We start from the raw sequence: 20,798 nt of genomic DNA on the forward strand, positions 1-20,798 counted from the left end.
AAAAGGATGACTGATTGGTGTGCTCCATCATTTTGAAAGTCATATCACAATCATTGAATGCATTCACATTCCTAATGGAAGGTAACTTGACCAATGCATTCCTGATTAACCACAACCCTCACCTTTCCAGAAAACTATCAGATTATCGCAAGTGAAGCAGAAAAAAGAGAGAAAATAAAAATGGTTAGACTCTGACAAAGTGCACAAGACACCAACCAGATTTATAGACTTTGCATACAGATGTTGGACAAAATTATGGATTCACACAAAACAGCAAATTACTATGCCTAATAGGGTGTAAAAAGACTGTTGGCATACAAAACACCTTCCATTTTGCTCACAATGGATAACGACAGGTCCTGTATGGTTTTCAAGAGCATCCTTTACCATTTGTGCTGCAAAATACTGGCAAGTTCAGATAATGATGATGAGGGTGGATAGTGATCATGTACCATTCTCCCCAAAGCCAACCACAGGGGCTGAGTTATATTGAGATCTGGTGATTGTGGAGGCCAGGGGAGATGTAACAAGTAATCATCATGCTCACAAAATGAGTTGTGGATAGTGTGAGCTGTGTGAGTAGGAGATCTCTTGTATTAGAACACAGCATCACTATTTAGGAAAAGCATTGGACCATGTGATGGACCTGAGCAGCCAAAATAGTCATATAATCCTTGGCAGTAATGTGAGCTTGCAGAGAAACTATGAGGCCCATGGAATACCATAATATGACTGTTCAAATCGTCATCAAATCTCCACCATGTTTCACTATTGGGATGTAAACTGAGCCAGAAGCTGAAAACAGGGAGAAAGAAGGCTCAGTCAACCATATGACATTCTACCATTGCTCCACAATCTGGATTTTATGACTTCAGCACCATGATTTTGTGTTAAGGGTGTTTGCATCATTGATGAATAGTTTTGGAAATCCAGTTTGCCCTTCAGTTCACTGCTTCTGAAATTCCATTCATGTTGTTTTGGTACTGACTGGATTCAAAAACGTGACATTCAGTTCCAAGGTGACTTTTTGAGCTGTCCTCCTCTTTGTTTTTTATAACAAAACTCTCCAGTGACCATCTGTCATGATGACACAGTATAAACTTTCTTCAACCTTGTACTTGACTGATGAAGTTTCCCGGCTTGCTCTGCATGCAGTATAAGCCTTTGTTACGGTGCCTCTTGAAAAACATAACACTTTGGCTCCCTTGGTTATGGAAGCATCCACCACACAAGAACCAACAGTTGCTCATGTTCCAATTCAATGAGCTCTCACACAATGCACTCACAGCTACACAGAACACTGTTCTGACTATGACTGACACTTGCAACATGTACAGGGTATTGCACTGACACCACTAATTGCCAAATACAGCAGCACAACCTTCAGGCTTGGCTATCATCTGCATTTACTTCCAGACCTGCATTTATTGCAGTGTTTCCATATTTTTGTCAAACCCTGTACATGTTGACATGGCAGAAGATCGATAAAGCCCTAGTGGCAGAACTGTGAAACTACATACTAGTTGTCAGATGAAAGCTAACAAAACTAATTAAATATATTCACCTTCTTTTGACATCAAAATAAGGAAACATTAATCAGTGTACACAGAGTATTAACATGATAGAAGGCATAATTTCTCCTCACTCTTTATCTAATTTTTCAGTATCTTCACAATGGAACATTTAGATTTCTTTGAACAATGTTTTATGTCTGGAAGTTCTTGGGGACTAATTGTTATTGTTATTTGTTACAGGTCTTCCAGGTAAGCTGACTCTCCAATGCTTTAGTGAATGTTAGGAAAGTTGGAAGGTAACACTATAACACCCTTACAATAAATAAGAGAACACCATTTAGCTTGAAGGATTTTATGAATTTATTATTTGTCCTTGTCAGATCTGATGCCCCTTAATGAAGCTTCATGTCTCAAAATTCAGTTTTCACAGATCAACAAATAAACTAATCACAAAAGTTTTCCCAGACATATATCTGAACAGCACTGTCCTAATAACAAAATGTTTGAATAAAAACCAGGTTGCTAGTATCAGGTCTACTAGTGAACTAACACACTTTGTTGGTGTTCATTACTTCAGTTTCATTAACTCTCACCTTGAAAGGCGCCCGTCAGACAAGTTATAAGTGCTTTATTTGGATATTTTCCTTTGGGAGCAAGAATTGCACAGACACTTTACAGTGAGTCTAGATCCAAGAGTGTATCCTACGACTACAGTCCCTCATTGCATTAAGGACAATGGTACAAGGGTACTCATGACTACTCTCTGTGTATGTGTGTGTGTGTGTGTGTGTGTGTGTGTGTGTGTGTGTGTGTGTGTATGTGTGTGTGTCTTTGGGTTTGTTAATTTTATGGTAGGATTGTGTCAAAAAAACTTAGCAGTCCTCTTTTTGTGGTAACCAGCTACACAGGATTTCTTCTGTTTGATGAGTACATATCTATTTCGATCTAAAATATTACATTTCATACTTGATAATTCATTAATTTATTGTAATGGGTGTTAATTCTCATGGGTAAATTGAAGGACTTCACTCATAGCAATCACTATTGAAAACAAATCTTTTGCTCTAATGCAGGGCTTCACAGTATATGTGCTCCATGAGCAGACATTGAGTACAGGCCTTGTGAGTAATGAGCACTGCACCTCTTCTATCAATGCAGGGAATAGGGTGGGAAGTCATGTGGAAACTTAGGTAAATGAGGAAAACAGTCCTGAGGGAAATGCTTCTAAAAATCTGTAGTATCTTTATATTCTCTGGTTTACTGCAGGCCAGTTTCTTCAAGCTGCAGATCAGTACAAATTATGTACTGGAAGTTTCTTCAATTTCTCATTTCTTTGTACTACAAATCCTGATTTATCCTACAATATGATGGGTGCTCTGTTTGTAGACACATAAATGAGTAATTTCCATGACAAACCTACATTTCCTACACTTTATTCAGTGTTACTAAGAATGTCACATTCAGCTGTAAGCCAATGGTATCTGCTCTTCCATAGAGCACTAAAGAATATGTAACAAACTCTTTACAAAGATTTTGCAAGCAACCACTAAACATCATCTACCATGACACATGTGGGACATATGATTGTCATGTTTGATACTGACACCACAGAAAACTATTCTACCTGAAATTGATATAAATGTTTTAGCTGCAACCACAAAGTATTCACTTATTTAATCACCATCTGTAAAAGGAATCAAGAACTTTGCTAAGGGTAGTGCAATTTTGTAACTCATCCAAATGGCTAACACACTTGATATTCCTTCATCCTCTTCAGAGAGCTTCCTTTTAAATTTTAACACCTCTAATGCATGTTGAGGTTCTTTAAATTTTCTGTTTTTATATTCTTTGATGGGGTAAAAACTGAACTTAGTGAAACTATTAAATATACAATAAAATTTTTGTGTTTACAAAAATGAGATTTCTCACAATGGGGATTTAAATGTGAAAACATTGTCCGCTTTACACAATTACAACTCACCATTGCTGCTGTTAGATGGCACCACTGTCAAAAATGGCGCTCACTCATTTCACAGTTTGTGTTTCTCTTTTATAGTCATGAGCACATGCTGTACATGCACTTCCCTTACTTCCCACAATGCCACAACTACTCTACTTAATAGTTTATATAAGGGAAGGTAAATGACAAATGTTTTAGTTTCATTTTGAATGCCACATAAAGACCCAGAAGATTTTCAAGTGTAAATAGTCCTTTTGTGTAATGACATTTGCATAATAATTTCAGCTGTTAGTTCTAAACATTATTTATAAATAATCTGACTGAATTACAACACTCATTTTAGATAACATACATAACTTATAAATGTAAACATGTATATACAGTAAGAGCAGAGAAAAAGTCAGAATGTGGCTAGATATAATTACAAGTTCTTAGGTATTTTAAGAAAAATATTTATTCATTTTATGGTCATCACCTTCACTCTACTTCAAGGATTAGGCCCTTTTTTTCTGCTTTGCCTGTTATGGCACCGACTGCTTCCTCAATCTTCCTTGACTGCCTCTCCCAACTGGAAAGGTAATCTTTCTCCACCCATTCTTTTGAGATGTTCATTCCAGTTTGTCATATTTTCTTTTGTATTTTATTGAGGATGTTAAATGTATTCATTTCTTCCCTAATTTATGAATTTTGAAATCTGTCAGCTCTTGTGCACACATTTACTGTTCTTAGAAAACTCATGTCAATTGCTTGTATGCAATTTTCTTGACATTTACTTATAAACCATGATTCACTTCAGTACATGAGGTTTGGAACTGCCATTGTCTTATAAAATTTCAATCGTATTTATTTTCTCATTTTATTTCTCTTTCTTTTTTTTATTTTTATTTTTATTTATTTATTTTTTTAAATTCTGTTTTTGTTCCTCATATGTTCCCCAACGTTGCTGATTTCTTCTCTATGTCTTCATAATATTCATTTGTGATATCACAACATAAATAATTGAAATCTTTGACATGTTCTATTGTTCTATCGTTAATCACAGTTCTTGTACATGCAAGCTATTTCCCTTTGAAAGTCACTGATTTTGGCTTTTTTTCTGAAACTATCTTCATATATCTTACCTAATAACTGTCTTCCCCTTTGAAGGTAAATTTCATTATCTGCCAGCAGTGTGGCATCATCTCCATATAAAATACACTTTTAACTTGGAATTACTGTTAATCTGAACCCCTCCGTTATAAACCTCTTTCCATATCTGAACTGTGTCATGTGAATAAATGTTAAAATGTGTGGGTGAAATGCTGCAGCCATTGTCTTACTCCTTTGCTTATGGCTTATAGGATATGTTAGAGTGTCATTTATATGAAAAATTACAGTTGTTTCTTTGAACAGATTTTGTAAAACATTTATTATGTGTTGTGGATATCCGCTTTTCCTCATGATACTCCACACTTTCTTTCTATCAAACACTGAATGCCCTAATAAAATCAGTGAAAGCTAAATGGGTTTCCCTTTTATACTTTGTCTGTTTTCTCATTATTTGTTTTATTATTAATTTTGTTCATCTTCTTATTTATGGTAAATTTGTTCTGTAAGTCCATGCATACAAGCACATCATTTGGACAGGGTATAAGAAAATACACAGAATATGAACATCAATTCATAGCATACCAATAATAACACGTTCAACAATTGTAACAATACAGTAGTACCTAGCAAAAAGACATACAAGATGTGTTGTATTTTGTGTTTTTCTTTAAATAAATTAAAATATATATTGATACAGAAGGTTATCAGTGCAAGTGATGCAATGTTAGCTAAGAAAATATATAAAATAAAGAAATTACTAATAGGAACTTCCATACAACATTTAAATTTTTATTTTTATTCCATATGCACATGAGAGCTTCACATAAAAGATTTATTTATTTCCTGATAAAATTCTTCTACAACAAAATGTGTTGCAGAGAATATCTGCTGAGATACGGTAGTCACTATACCAACTGTTTTTTGAAAGATTACAGTTTGAGGTATGTGGCAGTACTCCACACTTGATTCTAGCTGCTCTTTTATGTAGTGTGGGGCTTCTTTTATATTGTTACTGAATGCAAAAAGCCAAAGTGTGCTGACTTATAGATGATGTATTATCCATCACAAAACTAATATGATCAGCAGACATTGTGAAATTACATATTTTTCTAATGGACTGAGGCAGATTGTTGACACATATCATGAACAGCTAAGGCCCAAGCACAGAATTCTCAGGAACTCTAAGTGGTAATATGCCACACTCAGGGGTCATCAGATACCAACATGCTATTAGGATAATAGCATAATATAATCTCCTGTTATCAAGGTAAGTTTTAACCATGTCTTCTCTAAGAATGTCTTGTGATCTACACAGTTAAATGCCTGTGAGAGCTAACATAAGACACCAATTGGTAATTTCTTACAGTTTTTAGATTTAACATGTCATTGGTGAACCGATGGTTTCTTGTACACCAACATCATAAGACCTTAACTTAAATGGAGGTTTTATTTCATTTTTAAGAAAGAAATAGGAGGTTTTTGCAACCTTGACTCATGTTTTGATCTACACTACCAGAAGGCTACAACCAAAGTGTACCATTTTGTCTATTCTTCAAGCTGTATTTCACTTACTTTAAAGTGTTCCATTTTAAGAGGTTCTTTACAGATTGCCATGACTTTGTTTTTAAGCAATTTACGTTTGGGTCTCAATGTCAGCCATAGTGATCTTCATAATGAGCATCACAATTATGTCATAGCCATTTCTCAGTTTATTATGAATCACACAATTTAATGCTTATTTATACACAATCTACCAGAATATTATGACCACCTACCTAATAGCTAGTATGCCAACCTTAGACTTGTATTATAGCAGTGATGCATCAATGCATGGAAGCAATGAGGCCTTGGTAGGTTGCTGGAAGAAGTTGGCACCACATTTGCACACACAAGTCACCTGATTCGCATAAATTCTGGGGTGAGTGGCACTGAGCTCTGACGCCACATTCAATCACATCCCAGATATGTTCAATTGGGTTCAGATCTGGTCAGTTGGGGGGCTAGCACATTAACTGGAACTTGCCACTGTTCTCCTCGAACCACTCCTTCACTCTCCTGGCCTTGTGACATGATGCAGTATCTTGCTGAAAAATGCCACTGCTATCAGGAAACATGGTCTTCATGAAGGGGTGTACATGGTTTGCAATCAGTATACGATAGTCCTTGGCCATCATGGTGTCTTGCATGAGCTCCACTGGACCCATGGATGCTCACATGAATGTTCCCCAGAGCATAATGGAGTTGTCGCCAGCTTGTCTCCATCCTGCAGTACATGTGTCAAGGAGCTGTTCTCCTGGAAGACAACTGATTCACACCTCCCATCAGCATGATGAAGAAGGTATCAGGATTCGTCACACCATACAATGCCCTGCCACTGTGCCAACGTCCAGCGCTGATGGTCAAGTGCCCATTTCAGTCGTAGTTGCTGATGTCATGATATTAATTGGTCGGCTGCTGAGGCCCATTGTTAGGAGTGTTCAATGCACTGTGTGTTCAGAGATACTTGTACTCTACCCAGCATTGAAGCATGATGTTAGTTCCACCACAGGTCACTGCCTGTTCTGTTTTGCCAGTCTGCCAAGCCTATGGCATCCAACATCTGTAATGAGGAGTGCCACCCAACCCTATGATGTCTGGATGTGGTTTCAGCTTGTGTTGAAGACACTCACCACAGCACTCCTCAAACACCCAACAAGTTGTGCAGTTTCCAAAAAGCTCTTCCTTAGCCTCTGGAACATCACAATCTGCCCTCAGTAGAACTCAAATAGATCACGTGCCTTGCCTGTTCTGCACATGGACAGCCCACTCACTGATACTACATGCACCATTGTGTGTCCGACTAGCAGTTATTCCTTGTCAGGTGACACTGCTATTGCCTGGATGGGTTTATGTCAATAGCAGGTCATGAGTCATAATATTCTGGCTGATCAGTGTATATTATTTGAAGCTTGTTTGACTGTTATTTCCAGGTATACATTGAAAAGTAACGTTAATAATATACAGACGTGTCTAACATAAATCTTTACTTTAAAACTAAGGAAAATCATTGACCTACTCTTTAACTGACAATCTGGTTCTTTTAGAATGATTTAATTATGGGAGATATTTTCATCAAGACTGATTTGTTTCATGCCTTTAAGAAATTATGAACCCTCTCTATATCTAAAGTTTTCCAAATAAACACAACACATATGAACACTGTTAAGTCACCATGGTCTAGGTGTAGCAGTTTTGGCTAGCAATCCAAACTTCTTGGGTCAAATGTTGAATCCCTACCACTATTTAAATTTTGAATAAAAATTTTCAGCAATTGGCATTGAAGACCTCTGAGATAAGGAGTCGCCACTTTTCTGCCAATCTCTTTATCAAAGAGGAAAGAGGTGTAGATAGAGGTTTGGGGCAACCTATTGCCCTTTGTGTTGGAAAATGCCCCTAATAGGAGGCAGTTTTAATCTACAAGATATTTCAGATCAGTGCACACTCTGATGCTGAAAGCAAATTCATTCTGGAAACAATCCCCTATGCTGTGGCTAAACCATGTCTCCACAGTATACTTTCTTCCACGAGTGCTAGTCCCACAATGTATGCAGGAGAACTTCTTTGAAGTTTGCAAGGTAGGATATGAGTTACTGCTGGAAGCGATGCTGAGAGGTTTGGTCATGAGCATTGCTTGCAAAGCTCAGTCTGTAGAGTATTTCCCCATGAAAGGTCCCAAGTTTGACTCCCAGTGTGGCACACAGTTTTAAGCTGGTAGGATATTTCAGATCAGTGCACATTCCACTGCAGAGAGAAAATTCATTGTGTAATCAATTCCTTAGACTGTGGCTAAGCCACATATCTGCATTATCCTTTTTTCCTGGAGTACCAGACCTGAAACGTATGCAGGAGAACTTCTGTGAAGTTTGGAAGGTAGGAGATGAGGTGCTGTCAGAAATAAAGATTTGCAGGCAGATAGTGAGTCACGCTTGGATACCTCATTAAGTAGAGTCTTGGCTGTGAAAGGAAAAGTACACAGCTTTGAGTTCCCGTTTAGCACACAGTTTTAAGCAGTAAGGATATTTCAAATCAGCCCACATTCCAGTGCAGAAAGAAAGTTCATTCTGGAAACCATCCCCATTCTGTGGTAAGGCCATATACCAGCAGTGTGCTTTCTTGCAGGAGTGCTAATCCCACAAAGTATGCAAGAGAACTTCTGTGAAGTTTTTAAGGTGGGAGAGGAGATGACCAGAGTGTGCAGGTGGCTCATGAGTTGCACTTGGATAGCTCAGTTGAGAGAGCACTTGCTCATAGAATGCAAAGGTCCCAGGTTTCAGTTTCAGTCTTCCATGCAGTTTTAATCTGCCAGGATGTTTCATAGTAGTGCACACTCTGCTGCAGAGTGAAAATTCATTCCAGAATATAGGGCAGTATCAAGAGTAGCAGAAAATGGTGCAACAGGAGTATGATTCATGATGAACAGAAATCTAGTACAGAGCTCGAGATACTGTGAGCAGTTAAGTGGTATGATTTTTCTCATCAAAATCAACAGGAAACCACTGCAAATAACAGTATTTCAGTAATACATGTCGATATTACAAGCAGAAGATGAAGAGGTGGAGAAAGTATTTGAGGATATTGAATGTGTATTTCTGTACAATAGAACACAGAATTATAGAAGAATATGGGCTCAGTGGTAGGAATGAGAGAGTGGCAAGACTAATTGAGTGCGACAATAACTTTCAGGTAGTAATAGCAAATACACTGTTCAAAAACCACAGTCAAAGGAAGTATACTTGAAAAAGGACTTGAAATACACAAAGATCCCAGTAAGCTTACACATTGTCAGACAAAGATTCCAAAATCAAATACTGGATTGTGAGGCATATCCCGGAGCAGATATAGACCCAAATCACAATGTATAATGATGAAGAGTAGACTGAAGTGGAAGAGAATCTTCTAGAAGGATGTACATGGAAAGAAGTAAGCACTGAAGTACTGAGGAATGGTGAGGCGCAAGTTCTCTAAGGCTACAGATGTTCCAATAATGAATATCACAATAGGCAGTTCAGTTGAAGATATTTCCTATATCTCATAAACTATATTCTTCCCCTTATAACACTATCCTTTTTTCCTTTTCTCAGTGTGCCCACCCCAACTACTCTGTTCCACTCCACCACGTTCATTTGTAATGCCCTCCAGGCCTCTCTCCACAATACATTCCCTCCTGCTTAACCATGACCCACTCAATCTAAGATTTCTACTCAATTTATCAGGCAGCATCACTGCAACACAACTATGGCTGTGTGTGTGTGTGTGTGTGTGTGTGTGTGTGTGTGTGTGTGTGTGTGTGTGTTTGTGTGTGTGTGTGTGTGTGAGAGAGAGAGAGAGAGAGAGACACAGAGAGACTGTTAGCTTCAATGAATGACTTTATTTAAAGCTAAGTGATATTCTGCTTTATTTATGTGCCTGACTGATTCTCTGTATGTCCTCTATTTCTTAAATAGCAGCATGCCCATACACACACCATATTGTTGCAGCCTGGGATTTCCATTATTGTTGTTTTACCTTAGACATATTCAGCTTCCCAACATAATTTCATAAATATGTTTACTGGTTGTTATAACCTCTTTTTCATTAGACTGTTGGACCCCTTTTACAGTCTAGAACAGAGCTACAAAGTCATTGTGAAAATGGTTGCTGTTTATCCTGTGTAATGTTAACAAATGTTGCTCACTGATCAAACCAGAGCCTACAACTGTTTTCAAATAAGTCTAAGTCTACAGAGACTCCTGAGGAGACCACTACTAGATGTTTGATTATTTGGATCATAGATTTTTGAAAATATGATGTCTTGAGAACAGATACTTTGCCATCTTCATCTGTATTATCCCAAAAATAGCATTTTAATAAAATAAATACAAAGCATTTAGACTACACTTACATTTTTGAAACTGAACTGAACTCTATCTGAACAGGCCTTGGATGGCCCAAAGGTACTGACTGCCTGCCATGTCAGCCTCTGCCAACAAGACTGCAGTGTCATCCTCAGACGACAAGCATCACTGGATGCAGATGTTGAGGGGCATGTGGTCAGCTCACCACTCTCCTGTTGTCAGTGTTTGTGACCAGAGCTGCTACTACTTAGTCAAGCCACTCAAAAGAGCTGAGTGCACCCTGCATGCCAAAAGCACTCATCTGATCCAGACAGTAACCCATCCAAGTGTCAGACAAACCCAAAAGCACTTAACTTTAGTGGCCTCATGAGAACCAGTGTTAACACTGTATCAAGGTTGTTGGCACACTAACATTATTACTTGCATGTCAACAGCCTGAGAGACTAAGGAATTTTAAACACACCAATTTGTACAAAATTTGTCCAGCACTTTCTATTTATGAAGTCTGGAATGATAATCATTTAACTGAAGTCAGAATAAGTTAGTTTTAGGAGGACTGACAAGCAGTAAGCCACCTGTGAATTTACTCATAAATTATCTTAATGTGTGTGAGATTGCTTGGTTGAGAGCCCTCATTAGCTTATGATGAAAAATGAGAAAAATTAATGTTCATTTCGTACAGAAAGTACACAGAATATATTTTTATCTTTTTTAGCTTTTATGATTTTTCAGCAGATGTGTGTTAATATATGTAAGAAGTGTGTGCTGTAAATAAGTGTGTACTAGTCTGGGCTTCCCAAACATTTGTCTTTTATGGGCAGTGCACTATCAATTTCACTACGTGAGGATGCCTCATGGAAGGACTGAAAACTGTAACCTATCCCACAGTTCCTCTTCAAACCTTCCATACTTCCAATACCTAATGTCACTGGATTCAGTGGTGATCATTAGCAAAGGATAGTGAGTTTTAATAGCTTTTGGTGACATTCTGGAAAGTACCCAATACCCACTTACTGACTGTCAAGTTTGTTAACAAGGGTTAACAGTCACAGGTGCTCACAAGTTTTTGGTGATTCTTACCACTAACAATAGCAACTCTGATACAATTGTGGTATGTTTTATTGGCAACTGTTTGTTACCCAGTTGTCAGAAAGTATATAAAACTGTTAGTTTTTGGCTGTCATATGGTAACTCCTACTCAAATATAAAACTTGTTTATCCTGTAGAAGTGAATTATGCTATTTGTAGTCAACAATCATCCTAATTTTTTTGTTTTGATAAAGCTTTCCTACATTTATCAACTTTTCTGTTCACAGCCAAGTCCTTGTTATTGATTAATGTTCTTATTACTCTTCCTTATGTTCATCATAATCATGTCAATTTTCTACCTGGACTGCTGCTTAGCGAAATTTACCTTGGTGATGAAATGGGATTATTAAATACTTAATAACTGCCATGATCTTCCTATGGATGATGCAAGAGGAAGTTAACTTGCAAAACTTGTTTTCTTCTGTGAATGAATGAGAATTAAGAGAGGAAGTCTGAATAATTATGCTTCTAAGCTGGCTTATATTGCTAGAACAGATTATACTTTGTGATCATAGTCTCCAGGATAAAAATTCTAACTTTCATTGACTTATTTGATGTAAAATCACTTATATGTAAATGAATTACAGTTGTTTAAAAAATGTTAATGCTTCCAATTTATTGTTCATTCACAGCAAGAATGTGAGTATGATAGTGTACAAGTTTTTAGTCGAATGGGAGATGATATTCTACGGCGACATGGCGTGTTTTGTGGTTCAAAACCTCCACCTCTTGTTACCTCTGAAGGTAATAGCTTACGCATAGAGTTCTCTTCAGATAATTCCATACAGAAGAGTGGCTTCTCTGCAATATTTTTCACAGGTCAGTCAATTAATTTAATTCATATTTACACACAGAAATTATTTGGTGATGTAGGTTGTCTAAAAAGAGAAAAATAATGTCAAGATAAAAGTGTAACTTTTATAAGTGAATTCCAGTAGCTGTGACATTACATATTGTTTCCAAATCCATTTAAGGTTTTGTTGCTGTCATGAGTATGGTATGTCAAAAAAATATGCAATATTTTTTAATAGTAATAATAATAATAGCAATAATAATGGAAATGGCCTAGAAGGAAAGGAATTAATCAGATTCAATAAAATGATTTATCCTTGTTCCTTGGCAGCAGTCATTTTTCATTGTAATAACTTTTAACACTAGAACAGCAAAAAATGTGTTGCACCTAGAACAGTGGGAAGGTGCCCTTTGACCCCTAATATGATATGCATTAAAAATCCACATGATTAAAGCTACACCTGTATCCTGCATATTTTCCATTGTATGAATTCATGAGGTCTGAAAGAACAAGACTGAGTTGGAATCAGCAGCTGCGATATATATTATGTAAATTGGAGGTTGAGAGGAGGAGGGGGATGAGAAAAGAAAGGTAAGAAAGGAATTCATGATTTCAGCAGCATTGGGACTGCATGTGGAGTCAACAGCGACAAGTGTAAATGTGTGTTGGAGTGGGATTCAAAACCAGGATCTCCCACTTACTAGCCACTTGCATTAACCACTGTGCACCCCAGCCAAATGACACTCCCATCTACCCACACACTCTGTGCACATCCCCCTTGCTCAATACTTTGAGTCTCCAAAACATGATTGTGCATTCACACCGAAGGTGGTGGATTCATAGCTCATCAAGGCTAATTTACTTAATTTATATATTTATCACAGCTGTGGATTCTGTATGGTGTCTGTTCTTTATGACATGTCTAAAAGAGCAGACACCACACAGTTATATATTTGATTCAACTTGATGGGCTATAAATCCACCACCTTAAGTGTGAATGCACAGTCATGTTCTACCTCCTGCTGGAATCTCAAAGTAGCAACTAAGGGGGACATAGATGGGGACTGTGAATAGGTGGTGCTAGGAGGGTATATGGGTCAGCTCAGTTGTGTATCAAGATAGTCCACACAACTGCAATAGACACTGTGTCCAAGTGGCACAATGGTTAATGCATCTGCCTAGTAAGTGAGAGATCCCAGGTTTGAATCCAGTACACATTTTCACTCATCATTGCTGACTGTCTAATGTACCATCACATCTGACATCATGAATTTCTTTCCTTTTCTTTCCTTTCCTTTTCTCACTTCTCCCTTCCACTTTCAATTAACATACTCTATTTTCCATTCATCTACCCAGAAAAGTGACCTATTTCTACAGCTCCATGCATTTACAACTGCTCTGTCTGGGATATTATAAAATAGATGCATCTGCCATCTCCTAAAAGCAAGCTTAGTTGAATGTTTATGAATCATTTTGTCAACAATATCCACCCCACATTTTCTAACTTATAAAAATAACTGTTTCTTATTTCTTCTTCACTGAGTACTACTTCAGGGTGTAGTACATTGAGAAAAATAACCTTCCCTTGGTACACTGTCAGTGTGTACTCTGTCTTATCAGTCTTCTTCAAGATGATGGAGGAACATAAGTTGTTCTTCTCCACAGGTATGGGAAGTTTTCAATGAATTTTGGTCTACTGAAGTTTCTTATGAAGCTGAAGGTAGGTCAAGGAGTTGTCTGTTGTCACATTTCTTTTTGGGTTTAGAAATGGCTCCTGAGGTAAGGAGCAATGTACTTTCCCAACAGCTTGTTGTCTGGTTACTTTTTCCTTATCAAGATATGGGAGGACATTGGAAATCTACTTGGATGTCATGTCTGCAGCTGCTGAAAATCTGAGTCTGTAATTGCCAGGTATGTTTGGCATAAAGTGGGTACATTTACACTTTGGTTTGCTTGAAAGTAACTGGTCATCAATTGTAATACAAGGGCTTGCTGAAAAGCAATGCCTCCAAATTTTTTATGTGAATTATTCTTAAAGCTTTTAAAGAAAACAAACATTATTAACATTCTACCCATTTATTGTTCACATCTATTTAATTGCAGCCCTCTTCTACTAGAGAACTCTGAACTGCAGCATGTAACATGGTGGTATGTAACCTAATTATTTCAGTGTATGAGAAACAGCATGCTGTAATTGAGTTTTGAATTTGAATAGTCAATCCACACATGGAGCAACCGTTGCTCCAGCATGACAATGTGAGACCACAAATGAACCACCAATGTCTCCAACAATTTGACACCTTGGGCTCACTGTCATCAGTCATCTCCTGTACAATCCCAACTTGGCCCCATCTGATTTTCATCTGATATCAACAAACTGATCTCTCATATGGAGAAATGGGTTCATCACTGGGGTGACTATGTCGAGATAGAAATACGTAGGCATGAAGAATACAGGTGTAGAATGTTAATAATATTTGTTCCATTTCAAAAGTTTTAAGATTTTTCACATACAGAATTCAGAGGCATTGGTTTTTCAGCATGCCCTCATATTTTCACCAGGACAATAACAGTAGAGGCAGTTTTGTACAAACTTGTTCCATATTTGAGAAACAGAGTAAACTTGTCAACAGAAATGCATTGAGTTTGAGATGAATTCTCATCAAAGTGGAGGAATCTCATAAGTTTGTGGAACTATCAGTTATTATTTTATCCATGATAAAATTAGGCCCCCAAGAAGACAACCAAACATCACCCAAGGAAACACTTTTAGGAAAAAAAAAAGGGCCTTTGGAGTACATGATAGCAATCATTTCCTCCGATTCCTCAGTGATATCACCCAAGTGGTGTTTTTTATTTCATTTCAAGAATTTGGTTCTGTGTGTTTTATATGATACAGAGCATCAATTAATTATGAAGAAGCTGGAAGGCACTGATGACAGACTCATCAACAAAGTCACAAGCAAATGCAGTGGATCACCCTTACTCCTTCAGGATATTTAAAACAACCCATCTTCCAGGCAACAGCATGTTAACAACTTCCCATTTCCTTCCAGTTGTAGTTTCCATTTTCAGTGTTGTGCTGGATGACTCCAGAGACTGTTGTGGAAAAAATTGAGATGGGTAGTTATCTGTTGATGGTAACACACCTATCTTCATCATCAGTTGTCTTTGGTAGAAAATCTCCATCTGAATTTGATAAGCCACTTTCTGATTCAGTATTTGAGTTCTCCAGAATATATGATACTACTTCTCTAGTAAGAACACACTAAAGCAAAATAACTGAAAATGCCAGTAACAGGCTATAAATAAATAAATAAACACTCACTGATCAGGTAAGCAACAACATAGAAACCAAAACTATGACTGAAAAGTTACATTAAAGTATTCACCATGGAAAACTTTCAAACAATGTGTACATCATCAGTGAAGGCACTCACTGTTGACTGAAAACAAATATAATGCAAATACACTCTAAGCCAAAAAAAGAAAGAAAAAATGCACCATGAAGGAGTTGTACATATTGGTCACAAATTGTTATTCATACAGATATTGATAAAAGATGTGTAACTGTAAGCTTTGGTAGCCAGTGGATGAATGTGTAATGCTGCAGTGCAATTTCACCATGCACCTGGCAAGGGTAGTAAACAGGGGACACATTGATACCAGGGCCTAAGTTCTTTACAAATTTCATTCCATCTATTCAACTGAACAGTAACTATGGCTCACAGCTGGGCAAGTGATAAATATATGCTGATGTCAGCATTTGAAAGAGGGTGTGTAGTTGGGCTCAAAGAAGCTGGTTGGAGTAATCAGCAAATTACTCAACTTTTGAATAGGAGTGATGCCACTACTTGATGATATTGGCAGGAATGGGTGAACCATGGCCAAACATAGCACCAAGAAGGAAACATTTAACCCTGAGAGGTGACAGAATGAGAGGAATGAGCAGTCATCAGAGATGCACCCAGAGAAACCATATTCATCATTACCCAGTGTGCAACTGCTCCTTCAGTGACCACGAGGGCCATAAAAAGGTAGCTCATAGAAAGGGGACTGAGCTCATACAGCCTCTTGCACCAACTGCCATTCACCTCTGTAGACTAACAAGCCCATCTGCAGTGGTGTTGGGCACCTTTGGCCTGGAATAACATTGGCTGGAGTAGAATTGTTTTCAGTGCTGAGTCCCACTTTGAAATTAGCTCTGATAACCAGCAAAGATGTGTCTGGAGACAACCTGAACAACAATGGGATATGAACCTGACTGTCACTTGCCATATGACCTGACAACAAAGAGTAGCAGGACTGCTTTGGTTGTCATCTCCAGTACCCTTACACCGCAGTGGTATGTCAACAATATTCTATGCCCTGTTTTGTTATCCTTTATGGCAAGCCACTCTGTGGTTACAGCTCAGCAAGATAATGGCTACCCACAAATAGTGAGAGTTTCTATTGCTTATCTTCACATTTGCCAAACACTACCTTGACCAGCAAGGTTGCTGGATATATCTCTCCACTTGAGATCATTTGGAGTATTATAGGCAAGGTCCTGTAACAAGATTGGGATTCTGATGATCTGACACACCATTTGCATCAAATGTGGCATGATATCCTGCAGGAGGACAACTAAGTTGAATAATTGCTTGCATAATGACCAGAGATGTTCCAGTGCATTACTTACTTGCTCAGTTTGTGTAGATTTTTCTCTGGAATAAATCATCATCTTTTTAAAATTATAGTCATTTGTTTGTCTCTGCATGTACATGACACCTACCAATTTCTGTCCTACTCAGATAATTCCTTCATGTTTTGTTTATTTATTTTTTATTTTTTTAAATTTATTTTATTTTGTGTTTTTAATTTTATTGTTTTAGAGCATATCTTTGTAATTCCAAGAACACCAGTACATCAGTATTCTAAAGATTATTTATGATGGGGATCAACTGACCCTTTCACTGTTCTAGATGTACTTCATGAAATGTCCATGAAATCATATTTGAAAATTACAGTACACTATTGTCAAAAATAGAAGAAATGAGAAAAATTCAAGAAGTTTGATGAAAAGATAGTAAAAACTGAATTTGTAATTACAGAAATAATGTGGAAAAGTGTCTTTTGACACCTTCCACTGTTCTGGTATTATAAAAGGTGAATGACAAATAAATAACAGAAGTTGAACAGTGTGTGTTTTTCTTTGAATACTAACATATTAACATGAAAATCATCTTTATCATGTAACTGTCTTTTCATTTGAGATCATTTCTTTGATTATGTAAAAGTTGAATAGGCCATTTAACCACAGTAATTCTCTGTCTTAAGTTTTATGTCACCATTTACCATGATAATGTATTGCTGTGAAACTATACTTTCTTCTACAAATATGTTTCTCAGATATTGATGAGTGTGCCACAAACAATGGTGGATGTCAACATGAATGCAGAAACACTATTGGCTCATACACCTGTTCTTGTCATAATGGATTCACACTGCATGACAATGGTCATGACTGTAAAGAAGGTGGCTGTAAATTTGAAATTACTGTACCATCAGGAACAATTTCCAGTCCCAATTATCCAGACTACTATCCTAGTAGAAAGGAATGTGTCTGGCATTTTACAACAACACCAGGTCATCGTATAAAATTGGTTAGTATCACAAAAATGGTCATGTCACATCTTGTAAACATAACATACAAGTCAATTGTTCTGAATGTTTCTCCCCATGTATAAAATTTTTGTATATCAAACAATACATGTCAGTATTTCGTACAGTAAACAGTATAATAGCTGTCATTTCACATGTTAGAAATGTCTTATCACTACCTCAACTAGTTTGTGTACAACAGGTATAGTACTAACTAGACTACAATTTGAATAATATGTTGCTTGTCGCTCAGTCATTTTTTGTGTGAGCTTTACGAAACAGTTAGATAGCTCATCAGAAAATGAGAAAAAGCTTTTAACTAGTCTTACAGTTATCTTATTTGGAACCTTAGTATGTATGGGGATTTGGGTATCTCTTTTAAAAACCCTTATTTACTCAATAAGATATTATAAAATAGGTACTCTATAAAACTATGAGACAGAATTGCTGGCCAGTATTTCCCATTGGTCCAAATGTTAGTACTGCCAGTAGTCATATATAAAAGTATATGCGCTATCCTAGTTTTTCGAACTAATAATTTCTTCATTGAGGGGGCATGGTGGGGGGGGGGGGGGGGAGGGGGAGATGGGTTGGGTAAGGTTAAATAGGAAGTATAGGTCATTAAGAAACAGAAGTGAGAGGGACCTAAATGTTGTGAGGAAGAGGGGAGAATAAGTAGTCTGTCATACTGAAGATGCTATACATATTTGTATACTTTTGGTGAGCCCTCTTTTAGCAGTCTGACCATCATTTCACAATAACCCTATTTGGAAATGTACAGTGCCTACTTTAGATGAATCCCTCAGATCCTTCCTCTCTATTTCTTTCAAAAGTTTTTGTATTTATATTTATTTGTGACCAACAGTCTTAAAGAGATTATTTGAAGTTGGAATATCATTTTGGTAGTCACTGGATTTGGTTCCCCGTATTAGCTTTTCATACACTCCCTTCTTGTCCCCGTAAGTCTGAGAGCTTTCTTGGGTTTTATTTTTTGTCAGCTCTTGTACTTTTTTTTCCTCCCCTTGATTTTGATCTGTTTATTAATTTTCTTTGTGTTCTCATTTGTGCAGCTTGCAGAATTGATGTACTAATTTAGATTTTTTCTCTTCTTTACATTTTTAAGTAAGTGGACTTCCCTGTGATCTTCAGTGACATTATAAAAAACATTTTTCCATGTTGTCTCTCACATAAAGTTGTAATTGCACAATCTGCCAGTGGTACATGCAGATAGTATAGACTTATTTACTTCTATGTTATGCAATTAAAAATATGAGTATTTTAAACAGCTTCATTCATTGATGCCCTCCACATAATTTTGTGTAACTCATCTTAGGCACAAAATATTGACTGTGCTGTAGAAGGTAACTAGAAATATTTGTAGGGTTCTCTCATGTACACCTTGTTGTTATCTGTTTCAGCAGCTAATAACATTAGCTACAGAATTTTTGTAGTACATAATCAGTTTAGGTTAGTGAGTAGTATAACTATTTAGCAAGTGAAATACTAGAAATAAAGTAATCTCCACAGGCCTCTACTGAAGCTAAATTCAGCAAAAAGAGAATTGAAATACATAGCTATAGAATATTCTTATAATCTCCTCATAGAAATCGGATGTCTAGCAAACAGATTTGTTCTCAAATCCTGATTAAAAATGCTTATCCTTGATTTCTCCTTGTGTGCCATAGAGCAATTCTACATATGTGTAATGAATTAAACACCTGTAAATAATCTGTGTGTAGTTATATATTTACATATATTTTTAAAGAAAATTGGGTGTATCTTCTCTTCAAACGACATTTCACATATCATTAGACTAATTGTGAACAGGATTTGTAGTAATTAAACCCATTGAAAATGACATGTGTTGAACGGATTTCAACATATCTTCTGAGACAATATTTCAGTGCATACCTTCTACTACTCAAAGGAGATTAACAGGCTTATTCAGAAACACATCTAATGCAGCCAGAAAATTAACAACATGTTATTAGGTGCTATATTGGATTTTGTCCTCATATTTATGACATTGATTGTTCTATAAATTTAACATTAATGTCATTCTGTCATGTGGTGGAGAAATTAACTTTATTTAAATTCATTATGCAATTACCAAAAGCATCTGCTACACCAGATGAATATCAAAGACATTGGACAGTAAAATTGTGGATCAACTCAGCTATCCATCTTTCAGACTGATGTGACCTGTGCTTTCTTCTGACTATTGGGCACAGTTTTTTGTTCAAAGGATGTATGTAAAAGAGGAGTTACCTCAACAGAAATGTCTATATAGAATCTGTTATGGGGTTCCATCAAGCCTGGAGCTTTGTTTACATTCCATGACTTCAACTATTTCTCAACTTCATTGCCACTGATATCTGTATCACTCACATTTGCACTGTTTCATGTCTCACATTGGAGCAGAAATCCTGGATTTTCCTTTGTAAAGGAATATTTCTGCTCTTACTTTGCTATACTCTATTTGAGTTCCTGAGTCATCAGTGACTGTCGGGTACAAACATTGGTGCAATTGATAATATGTACATATGATGAGAACTTATTTGGATTTTGTAAGATATTATTCTGTCAGATTCTGCTGCAGTAGTCATTGAGAGTTTCAGGAATTGCCCTTTTGACAGTCAAATGTGTTTCAATTAACATCTTTCTATCTATTACCCAAAGCTTTATTTTACATGTATTGTGCAATAGACATTGCTCGTTTAAAAGTTTCTTTACAGAGATGTGTAAGAAGAATGGTTCTTCTTATCATGAATTGTTCTGCTGAGTACAAATCTATCCAGTGCTTGGTCCATTATTTTCGTAATCTTCAGTACAGTTCC

The 20,798-nt window shown here is 36.8% G+C and overlaps 1 protein-coding gene across 1 annotated transcript in view; it reads left to right on the plus strand.

The window, feature by feature from the left end:
* Positions 1–20,798, plus strand: part of LOC124721889 (tolloid-like protein 1) — a 577,505-nt gene that overhangs the window by 486,526 nt on the left and 70,181 nt on the right. The window contains exons 13-15 of the mRNA XM_047247042.1: positions 1,755–1,763; positions 12,158–12,344; positions 17,710–17,963. Coding sequence (XP_047102998.1) covers positions 1,755–1,763; positions 12,158–12,344; positions 17,710–17,963 — 450 coding nt within the window. The remainder of the gene's footprint in view (positions 1–1,754; positions 1,764–12,157; positions 12,345–17,709; positions 17,964–20,798) is intronic.

Source organism: Schistocerca piceifrons, chromosome X (genome assembly GCF_021461385.2).
Source record: "Schistocerca piceifrons isolate TAMUIC-IGC-003096 chromosome X, iqSchPice1.1, whole genome shotgun sequence".
NCBI classification, from domain to species: Eukaryota; Metazoa; Arthropoda; class Insecta; order Orthoptera; family Acrididae; genus Schistocerca; species Schistocerca piceifrons.